Source organism: Bos mutus, chromosome 18, assembly GCF_027580195.1.
Source record: "Bos mutus isolate GX-2022 chromosome 18, NWIPB_WYAK_1.1, whole genome shotgun sequence".
NCBI classification, from domain to species: domain Eukaryota; kingdom Metazoa; phylum Chordata; class Mammalia; order Artiodactyla; family Bovidae; genus Bos; species Bos mutus.
Genome location: NC_091634.1, coordinates 40,937,936 through 40,952,743, shown reverse-complemented (window position 1 = coordinate 40,952,743; position 14,808 = coordinate 40,937,936). Strand labels below are relative to the sequence as shown.

The 14,808-nt window shown below is 33.7% G+C and overlaps 1 protein-coding gene across 1 annotated transcript in view; it reads left to right on the top strand.

Annotated features, from left to right (window-relative positions):
- The window catches only part of CHD9 (chromodomain helicase DNA binding protein 9), a 167,886-nt gene that overhangs the window by 66,101 nt on the left and 86,977 nt on the right, over positions 1-14,808 (top strand). Inside the window, 2 exon segments of the mRNA XM_070388434.1 lie at positions 7,195-7,483; positions 7,486-7,525. Coding sequence (XP_070244535.1) covers positions 7,195-7,483; positions 7,486-7,525 — 329 coding nt within the window.

Here is a 14,808-nt window from a genome sequence, read left to right as displayed (position 1 = left end):
CATGGTTTATGGTTTGAAAAACACTTATAGCATAAATCCTTGAGTTTCTCCAACATTGAAATATGACATCCAGGGTCTTCTGTATATTCTTCCAATTGCTATCAAAATAATTGATATGTCACATATATCAAATCTTTATGATTTGCTATGACTTGTTTTTATAAATATTTGTATTTTATGTATTTTTTTTTCATTTAGCATACCCAATCCTTGGGGAGGAAGACCTTTGCCTTTATTTTTTTTAAGTTGTGTTTTGAAACTGTGACAAACCTAGAGAGAAATCAAAAATGAAATACAAAAAAATTCTATTACTTTGTAAAGAATTGGAGAGTGCACTGCAAATCTGATGTTCCCTCACCCCGAAAGACTTGATCTATTTCCTATTTAATAATAAATATTTGGGCTTCCTGGTGGCTCAGATGGTAAAGAGTATGCCTGCAATGCAGGAGACCTGAGTTCTGACCCCTGGGTTGGGAAAATCACCTGGAGAAGAGAATGGCTATCCACTCCAGTATTCTTGCTTGGAGAATCCCATGGACAGAAGAGCCTGGCGGGCTATAGTCCATGGGGTCGCAAAGAGTTGGACACAACTGAGCAACTAACACACAATAAGTATTAATAAATATTACTAATAATAAATATAATAAATATTCTACAGATAATATTTTCCTATATAACTATAAGCATAATGAGTGGGAAATTAATACAGCAGGAGCTGTTGGGACTGAGAGAAAGATTGGACAGAATATGTTGAATGCTTATGTGGGCGAAAAAGAAAAATTGTAACATTGAGAAAAGTTACTATTAACTACCCTTTTGTATATTTGTGTAAATTGGGAAATTGCCTACATTAAAAATGATTAGTTACTTAACATTTCAGTGTTCATGTTCCATGAGAATATAGTTTTAAAGTATAGTTTTAAGTATATTTTTATAAAAATGTAATATAGTTTTAAAATCACTAGTAAAGTAATGCTCAAAATTCTCCAAGCCAGGATTCAGCAATACATGAACCGTGAACTTTCAGATGTTCAAGCTGGTTTTAGAAAAGGCAGAGGAACCAGAGATCAAATTGCCAACATCCACTGGATCATCGAAAAAGCAAGAGAGTTCCAGAAAAACATCTATTTCTGCTTTATTGACTATGCCAAAGCCTTTGACTGTGTGGATCACAATAAACTGTGGACGATTCTGAAAGAGATGGGAGTACCAGACCACCTGACCTGCCTCTTGAGAAACCTGTATGCAGGTCAGGAAGCAACAGTTAGAACTGGACATGGAACAGCAGACTGATTCCAAATAGGAAAAGGAGTACGTCAAGGCTGTATATTGTCACCCTGCTTATTTAACTTATATGCAGAGTACCTCATGAGAAACGCTGGGGTGGAGGAAGCACAAAATGGAATCAAGATTGCCAGGAGAAATATCAATAACCTCAGATATGCAGATGACACCACCCTTATGGCAGAAAGTGAAGAACTAAAGAGCCTCTTGATGAAAGTGAAAGAGGAGAGTGAAAAAGTTGGCTTAAAGCTCAACATTAAGAAAACGAAGATCATGGCATCTGGTCCCATCACTTCATGGCAAATAGATGGGGAAACAGTGGAAACAGTGTCAGACTTTATTTTCTTGGGCTCCCAAATCACTGCAGATGATGATTGCAGCCATGAAATTAAAAGATGCTGACTCCTTGGAAACTTATGACCAACCTAGACAGCATAGTAAACAGCAGAGACATTACTCTGTCAACAAAGGTCCATCTAGTCAAGGCTATGGTTTTTCCAGTAGTCATGTATGGATGTGAGAATTGGACTGTGAAGAAAGCTGAGCACCAAAGAATTGATGTTTTTGAACTGTGGTGTTGGAGAAGACTCTTGAGAGTCCCTTGGACTGCAAAGAGATGCAACCATTCCATCCCAAAGGAGATCAGTCCTGGGTGTTCATTGGAAGGACTGATGTTGAAGCTGAAACTCCAATACTTTGGCCACCTAATACGAAGAGCTGCCTCATTGGAAAAGACCCTGATACTGGAAAAGATTGAGGGCAGGAGGAGAAGGGGACGACAGAGGATGAGATGGTTGGATGGCATCACTGACTCAATGGACATGAGTTTGGGTAAACTCCAGGAGCTGGTGATGGACAGGGAGGCGTGGCGTCCTGCGGTTCATGGGGTTGCAAAGAGTTGGACATGACTGAGCCACTGACTGAACCGAACTGAATAGTAGAAGGAATGTTTGATTATAAATATTTGATTGTCTACTGTTAAGATTCATCGTTAAATGGATTTTGAATCGAGTAATAGAATCTATTGAAAAGCTTTGTACGAGAAGTGAGATATTTTGGAAATCACCCTCGGTTCTGTGAATAGTGTCAGTGAGTTAAGATATTGAAAGAAAATGGCAAGAACATCTAAATCTTATATTCCAACCCTTACTTCTTTCTGAGGATCTAGTCCCAAATTTCCAATTACTCAAACTTTCCATTTCAAGCTCAGTGTGAAAAGAATTAAATCATGTACCCATACACACCCTTTCTCAACTAGATTTCCTGTTTCTTTTGTCTTCTCCTGTACTAGTACTTGGTCTAGAAAATAAGTATTGACTCTTCCTGCTTGTCAGCCATACCCACCCATGTATAGGTTATTTCTACCTCTTGGAAAGAGGACTGGAAAAAACTGAACTTGTTTCTTGCATCGTTACTAGTATCTCTGCAATTTTGAGAAAGTCATTTACTTTCTTTTGTATTCAAATTAATCTCTATATCTTAGGGTATTTGAACCAGTCTCTGTAATATATTGGTATTTGAACCAATCCATGTAACTTACAATACAAATACAAAACTTACTTGTATTATACAGTGGTTAAGAGCATGTTTTCCATTATAAGGCTTTCTGCCTCCTCATCCCTGGTCCATCTTGCAGTAGCCGTGTGGTTTCAGGCAAGTTATTTTTCTATGCCTTAGTGCGTGCTTGCTTGGTCACTTTAGTCATGTCCGACTCTCTGCGACCTTATGGACGGTAGCCCGCCAGGCTCCTCTGTCCATGAGATTCTCCAGGCAAGAATACTGGAGTGGGTTGCCATGCCCTCCTCCTGGGGATCTTCCCAATCCAGGGATCCAACTGGTGTCTCTTATGTCTTCTGAATTGGCAGGCAAGTTCTTTACCCCTAGCGCCACCTAGGAAGCCTCTCTGCCTTAGTATCCTTAGCTCTGAGGATATAGTAGTACATATCTAACAGAGTTGTTTTTGTTTTTTCATTTTTATTGGAGTATAGTTGGTTTACAATGTTGCATTAGTTTCAGGTGTACAGCAAAGATTACACATATATTTATATATATACATCCACTTTTTTTAAAGATTCTTTCCCATATAGGCCATTACAGAGAATTGAGTCGAGTTCCCTGTACTAAGCAGCAGGCTCTTATTAGTTTACGTCTTTCATATGTAGTAGTGTGTATATGAGGCTTCCCAGGTGGCTCAGTAGTAAAGAATCCGCCTACCAAGCAGGAGATGTGGGATTGATCCCTGGGCCAGGAAGCTCCCCTGGAAATGAAAATGGCGACCCACTGCAGTATTCTTGCCTGGGCCTGGTGGGCTACAGTCCATGGGGTTACAAAAAGTCAGACACGTCTTAGTGACTAAGCAGCCACAGTGGTAATGTGTATATGTCAATTTCAGTCTCCCATTTATTCCCCCCTCCCATCCCCTGGGAACCATACATTTGTTTTCTACCTGTACTCTACTTCTGTTTTGTAAATAAGTTTATTTGTATCCTTTTTTAAGATCACAATAAGCAATATCATATGATACTTATCTTTCTGTGTCTGACTTTCTTCACTGAGTATCACAGTCTCTTGGTGCATCCATGTTGCTGCAGATGGCATTATTTTGTTCTTTTTTATGGCTAATATTCCATTGTATATTTGTAGCACATCTTCTTTATCCATTTCTTTGTTGATGTACATTTAGGTTTCTTCTGTGTCCTGGCTATTGTAAATTGTGTTGCAGTGAACATTGGAATGCATGTATCTCTTTGAATTTTGGTTTTCTTCGTAGGGTTGTTTTTAAGATTAACTGAGTTACTGCACTGTAGATCCTTGAACAATGTGGGGTTAGCGACTCACTGAAAGATCCAATTATAATTTATAGTTAGTTTTCCCTTTATGTGATTCCTCCATATTTGTAGTTCATGATTCCTCCATATCTGTGGTTCCACATCCTTGGATGAAACCAGTGGTGGATTATGTAGCACTGTAGTATTTATTGGAAAAAATCTGTATATAAGTGGACCCAGGCAGTTTAAATCCACATTGTTCATGTGTATATCATATTAGGCATAGTGCCTAGAACATAGTAAGGATAATATGTGTTAGCTCTTCTTATTATTATTTCTAAAAATTATTTGTGCCCCTAAGTCTCTCATTTTGAAATGCTACTATAAGAATCTCTCCCATGTGCTATACCTCTCCATTATCACTATTACCCTACTACTCAGGATTGAATTAATTATTACATGTAAAATGCTTAGAATAGTGCCTGTCACCTAATAAGCATTTGGTGTTAGCCATTATTATTGGTTATTATGATTTTTACATAGATGACCTCTCAGGTTACTAAGATCCTTTTCTTGCCATTAATGATCCTATGCCTTTAATATCCTTTCCTGCTCTTTACTTTAGTCTTTCTAGGATACTATTCATATAATGTAGCTCCATTTCGGGAGCTTTGATGCCTAAAAGGAAAAAAAAAAACTAAAAACAGGTTCTTTGATGCAGATGTTAGGTGATCTGCCAAGACCAGTTGAAAAAATGGCATTAATGAAAGAGGTCAATGTGAATTTTGAAACAGTGAAAATTTTGTTTTAGGTATTTCATTCTACTAAAACAGTCTCAATATTTTATAGGAGAAAAATGGTATTAATTATCAAATTCAGGAGGACTTGCTACTTATTTTTAGTAACTGACCAAAACTCAAATTGTTATATGAAAAACTCAACAGTTTAGTTGAAACAGAATGTGGAGAGTAAAGGTCAGGAATGTTTTAGGAGTTTTTTGAGGTTAGGAAAATAAATTAATGTATGAATTCAGGTTTAAGTAAGAGAAAATTTTAAGTAGGATTAGTTATTCTTTATAGACAGATCTTATGTGTTCATTTCAAAATCTTAAGCTTCTTTTTAGAATTTAAATGAAAATAGCTTCAGTTCTCTGTTTTAAAAATAACATTGTTAGCTTTTTGTTAGGAGAATAATGAGAGACCTTATCTAATTTCTTAAAGAGAAGTCACTTGTTATGTGTTCATTTCCATGACCTCCTCTTTAACCCTTCACTCCTCTTCAGCTGTGTTTATGCTTTAAATATTTTAGAATTATCACGGAGAAAAGTATTTTTCTCTGGTAATAATTGCATTGGACTTTGTTTTTTTAATGATGATAGCTACATAAAGCCACTTCACTACTGTTTTTGTTTTCAAATAATTTTTTGAAATCAAGTTTTTACGTATATTTTTTAAAAACTTTACTACAGGAAATGGTAGAGTGAGAGTTAAATATGTTACATGGAGGGAAGAACAGTCCATTGGGGGTTAAATTGCAGAGTCTAATGGAATAATAACTGGTAGCACCATCTGCTGGCCTACTTCCGCAGAAGGAGTCAGTATTTTTAACGACATCTCTAATATTCATGCTGATGCATTTTGATGCTTTGTGCATTCATTTCTTTCTGTGCTTTGTTGGAATCTGGCTATCTGCTTACAGCTATTGAGGAAACTCAGCTTTTTAGGAGGGGTTTACGCCTTTTTCATATCTAATTAGGATGAACAGTGGATATAAACTTGCCAAGGCAGAAATGTGTTGATAAATCACAATGTGTATTTGTGGAGGGTTGTGCATCTCTTGGTTGCAGCTTGCTAAATAGGCCATTTAGGAATCTTCTTTCAATGCTTTTTTCTTGAGCACTGCCTGGGGTGGTGAAAAAGCAGAGGGCAAGCCTTTGTCTGACGCCAAAAATGTCTTCAGTGAAGAGGCCAAGAGGAAGGGTAAGTGAAAGCCTGAATGAGTGGGAGGAGGAGGGGTTCTTTGGGCTAAAAGGCTAATGGGATTGAATAACCTTCCTTATTACTGGCTGCTGCTGCGGGAGTCGTACTGCATCGCCATCTTGAGCTTGTTGCTGTTTTCTCGCGTCTTGGTTATTTGTTATAGCCTGTAGGCCTTAAGGTGGCATTTTAGTGAGCGATTCTAAACCCTCCTTCCTTTCTCAGTGCTGTAGCACTGCTATGAAACCTTTGATGAGGCAGGTATAGAAAAGATATCCAGTGAAGCACACTGGAATCAGCATGAAAATGTGTTTGGAAATTCCTGGTGGTTTTTTCCCTTGCTGTAGTCAGAGGCATGTTTACGGGTAAGAATGTAACAAAACTGTGATCTAAGAATATGTGGATGAATGCGTGTTTGAAGAGGATATTCTTTTTAAAATGCTGTTGATTTGCTTCCTGTGATATTGCTAAAATATTAATAATTTTAACGTAAAACTATAAATTTGTTTTTTTCCAGAATTGCTTGAGCAAAATATTATGATATAGAAAGAGAAAAAAATCCTCATTTAACTCTTTCACAGAAGAACTAAAACTTTCTCTAATTTTTAGTATGGTTTTGTCTGTTTACTAACTAGCTATATTGCCGCATAGACTGCACATTAAAATGATTTAAATGGTTTCAGGTTCTAGTTCCAGTTTCTTGTAAAGCAGAGAGGCTTTGTTTTTCTAAAAATCATAATAAACTATGGGGAGTAGTCATTCTGAATGAAAATTGATATTTTAAATTTGTTAATAATTGTCAGAGTTCTGGAATGAAGAGGAAAGAAGATACTTATTCCAAATGCCCAGAATATTTATATGACTTAATTTGGATTAGCTGTATTTATAGGACAAAATTTGAATCAGCTAATTAAGAATGCTGTGAAAATATCAGTGAATCTATATTACCCTTCTTTAATCTTCATTTTTAAAAGCAATAGTTTGGCTTTTTATTTTATACCTAGACTAATATCTAAATCAGCAAAGTGTTTTAATTTTAAACTGTAACACATATATTTGCTTATGTATTTTACTTCTTTAAGCTTAATTCTAAAGTTTTGGTTGTGTGTATTAATTGTTTAAATGTACTTTTATATATTGTGTAAAAATTATTTTGATTTCTCTAGCCTCCATCTTCCAAGAAGAGTGATGGTTCTGGGACATACACTAAGTTGCAGAATACCCAGGTGAGGATCATGTCCGAGAAGAAGCAGAGAAAAAAGGTGGAATCAGAAAGCAAGCAAGAAAAGGCTAATCGTATAATATCAGAGGCCATAGCAAAAGCAAAGGAGCGAGGGGAACGCAATATTCCACGAGTAATGAGCCCTGAAAACTTTCCTAGTGCTTCAGTTGAAGGAAAAGAGGAGAAGAAAGGAAGAAGGATGAAATCCAAGCCAAAGGACAAAGAGAGCAAAAAAACAAAACTTGTTCTAAATTAAAAGAGAAGACAAAAATTGGGTGAGTTGGTTAAGAATTAAATCTTCCTTAGAAGTTTTTGTAAAGGCAGTCTGTCTCATCTTCTACTTTTGATTTGCATGTGATGTGTTTACTCTCACTTTGGAGTTTTAAGTTGTGTACCTCATTGCCTTTTTGAATGAATTAGGTATTGATAATATTCCAGAATTTTACTAAATTTACTGATATGTGAACATACCTTTTTGTTAGTAAAAAGAATTTAAAATAGGAAGATATTTTATATATAAAATGGAAAAAGGAAAAAGAAAATCCACACTGCTGTGCCAGTTCCAAATTTACTTTATTTAAAATTTAAAAGCGCCTTGAAATTCTTTATAATTGTAGATTTATTTCTCTCTTAGTTGTACTTCACTGGGTACTTTATAGTTTGGAAACATGAAATAGAGTATTTTCTCATAAACCCACAACTTTGAAATAAATGGAATGGCAAGGAAACTAAGACCATTTAAATCAACAATAAGCAGCTCTCAGTTCTTACAGACTTACTTCCTTATAGTTCTGATTTACTTTATGTAATAAAGAGGCCAGGTGAGGATTAATCCTCCAAGAGAATTAGAAGGATAAAGAACTGCTTTTGGAGGGTACATTAATCCTAGGTGTTTTTATTTGACTACTTATTTTCAAAAAATAAAATGTAATAACTATTATTTGTTTTATGTGTTTGTTTATTTTATGTATGCAAGGGTAAAACTAATGTAAGGCTAACAGAGTTTAGACTTGTTTTTATGGGAATATTTGGTTATTTTTGAAGGCTTTATATGAAATTTTAATTAAGTATTTAATTTTTGTCCACATAAAAGAGTACACAATAAAGGAGAAATTTCATTATTATTAAAATCTTCATTTGCTTAAGAAATTATTTATATATTATATAGATATTTAGAACTAAATTTATAACAGTTTATTCACAGCATTTTCAATGCAACCATCAAACTAAGTTATATCATTAGGTCATGAAGTCTTTCAGTCCAAATCTTTAAATAATATGGGCTCTCTTGTTATAATAGAGACATAATTAATATTATTGATTTTATATTTTATTTGCAGATAGCTAACATTAAATTTGAAGTTTAGATTTTTGTTCCTTTTATGTTTAAAGGTTTTGGTATGAAAGTATCTTATTAGTTCAATATTTTGTCTAGTTTTAATTTAGGAAACCCCATATATAATCCTTTAATGTATTAAAAGTTACCGTAATTAAAATTTTCCAGTTTTAACTTGTACAGGGATATGGACAAAGTAGTAGTACTATTGGAAAGGATATTTAAAATAATCATAAGAGGAAACCTTAGAGAACCTTCAAGAGTTACAGTAAGTTTAAATGGGGGAATGGGAGGATAACTAGAGGAAAGGAAAAGATAACAGAGGTGAACCTGGTTCAAGAAAAAAAATAATATATAAAGGGAAATTAGAAATAATAAATTATAATAAAGAAACATGGATTTTTTAAAAAGTGTAGATTAATATGGTAGGGGATAGTAATATATTAGAGTATCTGTAGTCTGTGATATTTGTATTTTTGTTAGATTAGTAACGATAAATTATTTTAATATTGAACAGCATGATCAATTTAGTGTACTTGTTTTTTAGAGATAGCATTCGTGAGAAGAGGTCAGAATTGTATTGGAAAGATATTTCTATGGTTAGGTATTGAGTAAGTGATAGAAAAATCACTTGCTGAAAGTGGATGAGTTTTTGATAGAGGAATTTATAAGTTGCAGGCAAGTAGAACTGAAGCTTGCCCATATATTATTAAGCTATTGGGAGTGCAGCAGTTTTTTGATCATCTTTATTAGACAACCAAAGATTACTTTCATGTTGGAAGAAAAAGCGTGGATGGAAATGAAATGCATATACAACCTGGAGTTCTGTATTGGTCACTTCTAATATTTCATTACTGTGCTTTGTAGTTAGCCCACTACGTTGTATTATTTTGAATTTGCAGTTTTTAATTTTTTGTGAAGAACGATCCTTTAAATAGTTAAGTTTATTTGCATCATTTTAATAGTATTTCATGATGTATTAAATATTTTCTTGTAAAGGTTTTGTTTTTCTTAGTTTTAGAAGAATCGAACTTTTGCTAGTATCAGATGATTTATATCAGATAAAATTAAAGTGAGTGTGTGCTGGAACTTAACCAGGAGCATTGATGAATGCTTATTAATGAAACTTAAATTTCAAAAATAGCTAAATTTGTAAACAGTAAGTTATTATTGTATAGTCAGAGTTGTTCACTTAATGCACATACGTGATATCATATAATCTAGGAATTATTATATACTAAGACTAATCTGAAGAAAACCAGTACTGCCTCTGCTTGCTAATATGCGTGAAACCTTTGTATTTTTTCTGCCACTTTCATAGATTAATTTTTTTAAATACGAGGAATAGAGTTTCCTTTTCAGAGACTTTGATATAGTGTCATTTAATCTTTGCAGCAATTCTGACTTAGACGGGGCATGCAGTATGATAATGAGGTTAAGTGCTTTGACTTTGGAACTAGTTGTACTTATGCACATTCCCCCTTTATCGCTTACAAGCAGTGTGACCCTGGACAAATACTTAACCTCTCCAAATTTAGTTTACTCATACATAAAATGAGGATAATGGTAGTGCTTGCCTTATAGTGTTATATTGAGGGTGAAATGATTTAATAACATTTAAAGCATATAGAACGATACCTGTAAATAATGTTAGCCGTTATTTTCTGAAAACATAAATAGCATTTAGCTATTTAAGGAAAAACCCAAGGCTAGGAGCTATGCCCCTTGTTTGAAACAAGTTCTCACCTATCTGTTTAGGTTCTCTTTCTATTAAGGCTCTCTTCCTGAATAAGATGAGTTTAAAAATGAAGCAGACAAAATAAAAACAGAAGCAGTTGGTGAAACTGATAAGAAGGAGAGTAGTTTCACTTACCAATACTTTTTTTCTTATTGGTATGCCTCTGTTTATCAGATTAGCTAGAGTGGCATTTAGGACAGGTGGGTGAATTTTGTTTTGAAACATGCTTGGAGTTTGAAAGGAATTACATGGTTATATGGAAGGGGTGGTGTGAGTTAAAATGGAAATGCTAGGTATAAAATGAAGAGTGAGTTATAGGACTTTTTCTGCTTTGACATTTTTCATGATCTTGGCAGTCAGGTTACAACAAGCCACCTTTCAAATACAAGAGTGGGTATTTCTTTAATGATCTTTGCTACATAATAGAAGCTCCATGAATGGAAAGGAGTGAATTTTATGAAAAGAGTGAATGAATTGAAGATTAAATTTTAAATGATGCCAAATGGTTGCATTTGGTTTCTTAAAATCAGAAATGGCAAGCTAATCCTTCACTAAGTCACAGGAGCAAAATTAATGGTTTAGTAGTGATAAAGTAAATTCTAAAATAAATTCATTCTAAGACTTCTAGTAGAATTTTTCTTATAGCTCGGTTTTAGATTTAATTGAAGCATTTTTAGGTTTATGTTTTATAGCTTTGACATTTAAACTATGTTTCCATGTTGTCAATTATCATTTATACTTCTTTGCATTAGACTATCAGACTGACAAGCAGAATGCTTTTTACACTTAAAAATGTTCTTGTAGCCCTGTAAATTTAATCAGTAAAGGTAAAACCTTCACGATTAAAAGTTAAAAAAAATTTTTTCTATTACTCATAATTATTCTTTCTGTTGTTACAAGAGTGGCAGTTAACAAGTGCTAGAAGTAGCTTTTCTCTTTAGTTAAAGCAGAAAACATCTAAATTAGGAGATATTTATCAAAGCAAGTTGGAATTAAGGGTGTCATGTTATAAAGAAAAACAGTAAAACATTTAATAAGATTTGGAAATTACAATGTGCCCTTCTTTGCGATTGTCATTCTGAGTGCCCAAGGGATAAGCAAAATAACATTTATTAATTACCTACTATGCATATACATATATATGTATGTTTGTATTTTTAAACAAACATGTAAGTATATCCATATGTGTGTCTAGAGAGAAACACACATTTAAATAATAATGGGAAAATCATATGAACAAAATCTGAGGGGAAAATAAGAGGAATCAGCAGAAATTGGGAATTATCACTTTATATTGCATAATAGTGAAATAACAAATGAGAGCCTTCCCTGGTGGTCCAGTGGTTAAGACTCCACAAAGGGGTGGGTGTTCATCCCTGGTCAGTCAGCTACTCCACGTGTCACAGGAAGTAACAACTGAGACCCTGATTGCAGACATTCAGAGTTGTAGGAATTTAGTGTGTGTTTGGATAAAATATAAATGTATTAATTAAATGTTTCTCAGCATATGATAAGAAAGCACTTTCAAAAATGTGTGGTATAAATTTATTATGTATTTTTAATTGTTAATCATGCCATTAGTAGACTGTGTAAGTTATATAATTTTTAAATGCTAAGAAGATAAAATGTTTTATTGATTTGACTATTTCTAAACTTAAGTTCAATGAAAATCTGAAATATTCATCTGCAGAAAGAATTAATGTATACTTTATATATTATTTATGAATTTAAGATTTACAGGTCCATTTATAATACATATATTTTTATGTAAGATGTACTATAAGGTTTATCACTAGCAAATAATGTGTGATTATTTTGTTTAATCTAAAATGTCATTGATTATGACACTTATTTTATGTGTCAGTTAGAAAAAATATATTAACAGTTAAAACTTTGGCATACCTTTGATTATTAGGTGAATCTTGATTTCATAGATGTTAATTTGTGGGGGAAAGGTGTACTTTAGAGACACTATAGTATTTGATTTTAATTTTCCTATATTGTCAGTATTTCTAAGCATAAATTTTTTTTTAAAGAAAGGAAATAAGTTTTTTAAAGAATAAGGATTAAACTATGCTGATACATATACTGACTATGATTAGCTAATACTTGGACCTTAGTGACTATATGAAACAACTTGGTGAAATAAACATTTTGAAAAAAATGATGCCCAATCTTAAACTGGAAGTGATTATTTATTTGTTTTATTTAGTATTATTTTTTGTCCATGCCACATGATGTACTGGATCTTAGTTCCCAGCCAGGGATCAAACTCATGCCCCGACAGGAGAAGTGCAGAGTCCTAACTACTGAACCTCCAGGGAATTCCCTAAACAGGAAGTAATTTATAATCCACCTTATTAAAAACCTCGAATATAGTCCTCCTTTCATAAATTTAAAGATTAACTAAAAACCATTTTAAAAGTTGATTGTTTTTTTCCAAGTAAGTTTAAGCTAGAATCTTGAGTTGAACTTTAAACTGGAATAATTTCATCAAGTTAAATATGTTTCTTCTTTAAAAAAAACAATACACATGTATATATCTGATGATTTTAAAAATAGCCCCAGTGCCTGCAACTGGGCTTACAAAGAAAAGAAAATCATAATGTAAAATAGTAGGTTTGTTTGTTTGCTCTATGTTTGATGAATTGGATGCATTAATTACAACAAATGGACTAAATTGGATAAGATTCATTGTTTGTCCAATTATTGCAATGAGAGAATCTACAAGGGGCAATTACAGATTGACACCGCATAGAATGTAGCTTGTTACACAGCTTCTACTAATAACACGTGGGCAGGATTTAGATGAGTGCATAAATTACATCTGAAAATCAAATATAACCGTCAAGTATATAAACACTGAGGTTTTCTAGTATGTGTACTTATCAAATGAATTAACATTTCAAATTTATACTTAGTTTGAAATTGCCCTTTGCTGTCTGAAAACAAGCTATGTTTTGATATTTAGTTCTTTTACATGCCTGGACACTTGTTGCTGCAGTTTGCTAACATTGATAACAGATCCTTTTACTGTTTTAAAAAACAAAACTTGCTTAGAGTCTTTATTATCATTAGAGTCTGTATTACTTTGTTGCTTTACTTTGTGACATTTCTAAAAAGCAGACTATCGATTTATTTGAAGAATGTACCTATAATGACATTTTATTTTAGAATTAACATAGTAAACTTTCTGTAATTCATCATAGAGGAATGAAATGCTCTTTGGTAATTGGATATTTTGCTTAACTGATTTTATCATGTTTCTTCTACTTGTGGATCATCTGATTTCCTTCAGATAACATTTATGGCTATCAGTTGTCAATGTACAGGCAATAGATATCCCTGGTTGTTCAGAAATCAACAAACTTTAACCGTGGTATTTTCTAAAATATAATGTAGTTTCATAATCCTCTTTATTCATTAAAGTGTATTTATTGATATTAAATTATCTAGTTACTGGTTGAAGTATAGTATTTTATTTTAAAATCAGTAAGCTATGTTGAAAATAGCAGAGTAGGAGTAAGGAGACTTTTGTCTTTTACTAGACGTGTGGTTTTGGCAATTTGTTTTATCTTTTAGGGCTAAAGTTTCTCTGTTTAGTGGGACTGATGACTTCCTCACCTATATATGAACTTTTCTCAGGGTCAGCTGAGATATTATAGACAAAAGCACTTTGAAATTTTAAGTATTCTGTAAGTATAGAATAGTTTTATTATCCTGAATATTTGTTCCTGGAGTTTTCTTCACTAATTATTTTGAGCCAGTGGTTCTAAAACCTGGTGGGAATTCTTATAAAGTCTGATAAGGGATCCCACTTACTAGATCAGAATTCTGGAGTTGGAACCTACAAATCTGGAGTTTTGTTTTGTTAGTTTTTATTTTGAACTAATCTCACACTTGTGAAAATAGGTTAGGGTTCCCTTAGGCTCTTCACCCAGCTTCCTCAGATGTTAATAATATTTTACCCAAGCACAGTGATCAAAATCAGGAAGTAAACACTTAACACAATCCTGTTAACTGAGTTACAGCTCAGTGCAAATTGTGTCAGTTCCATTTTTTTGGCCAGGATCCAGTTAAGGATTTTATATTTTATTTGTTGTCTTATCTCCTCATACTCCTCCATTTTAGAATGATTCTTCAATCTTTGACATTTTCCTCTTTGGAGTATACTGGGCATTTATTTTGTAGTGCTCAGTTGCTAAGTCATGTCCATCTCTTTGCAACCCCATGGACTGTAGCCCGCCAGGCTCCTCTGTCCATGGCATTTTCCAGGCAAGAATACTGGAGTGGATTGACATTTCTTCCTCCAGGGGATCCTCCTGACCCAGAAATTGAACCTGTGTCTCCTGCGTCTCTGCATTGGCAGGCAGATTCTTTACCACTGAGCCACCTGGGAAGTCCCTTATTTTGCAGAATGTCTCTCAATTTAGAATTTTTATTTTTAACCAACAAACTTCTAATGAAACCTGACTCACATGTTT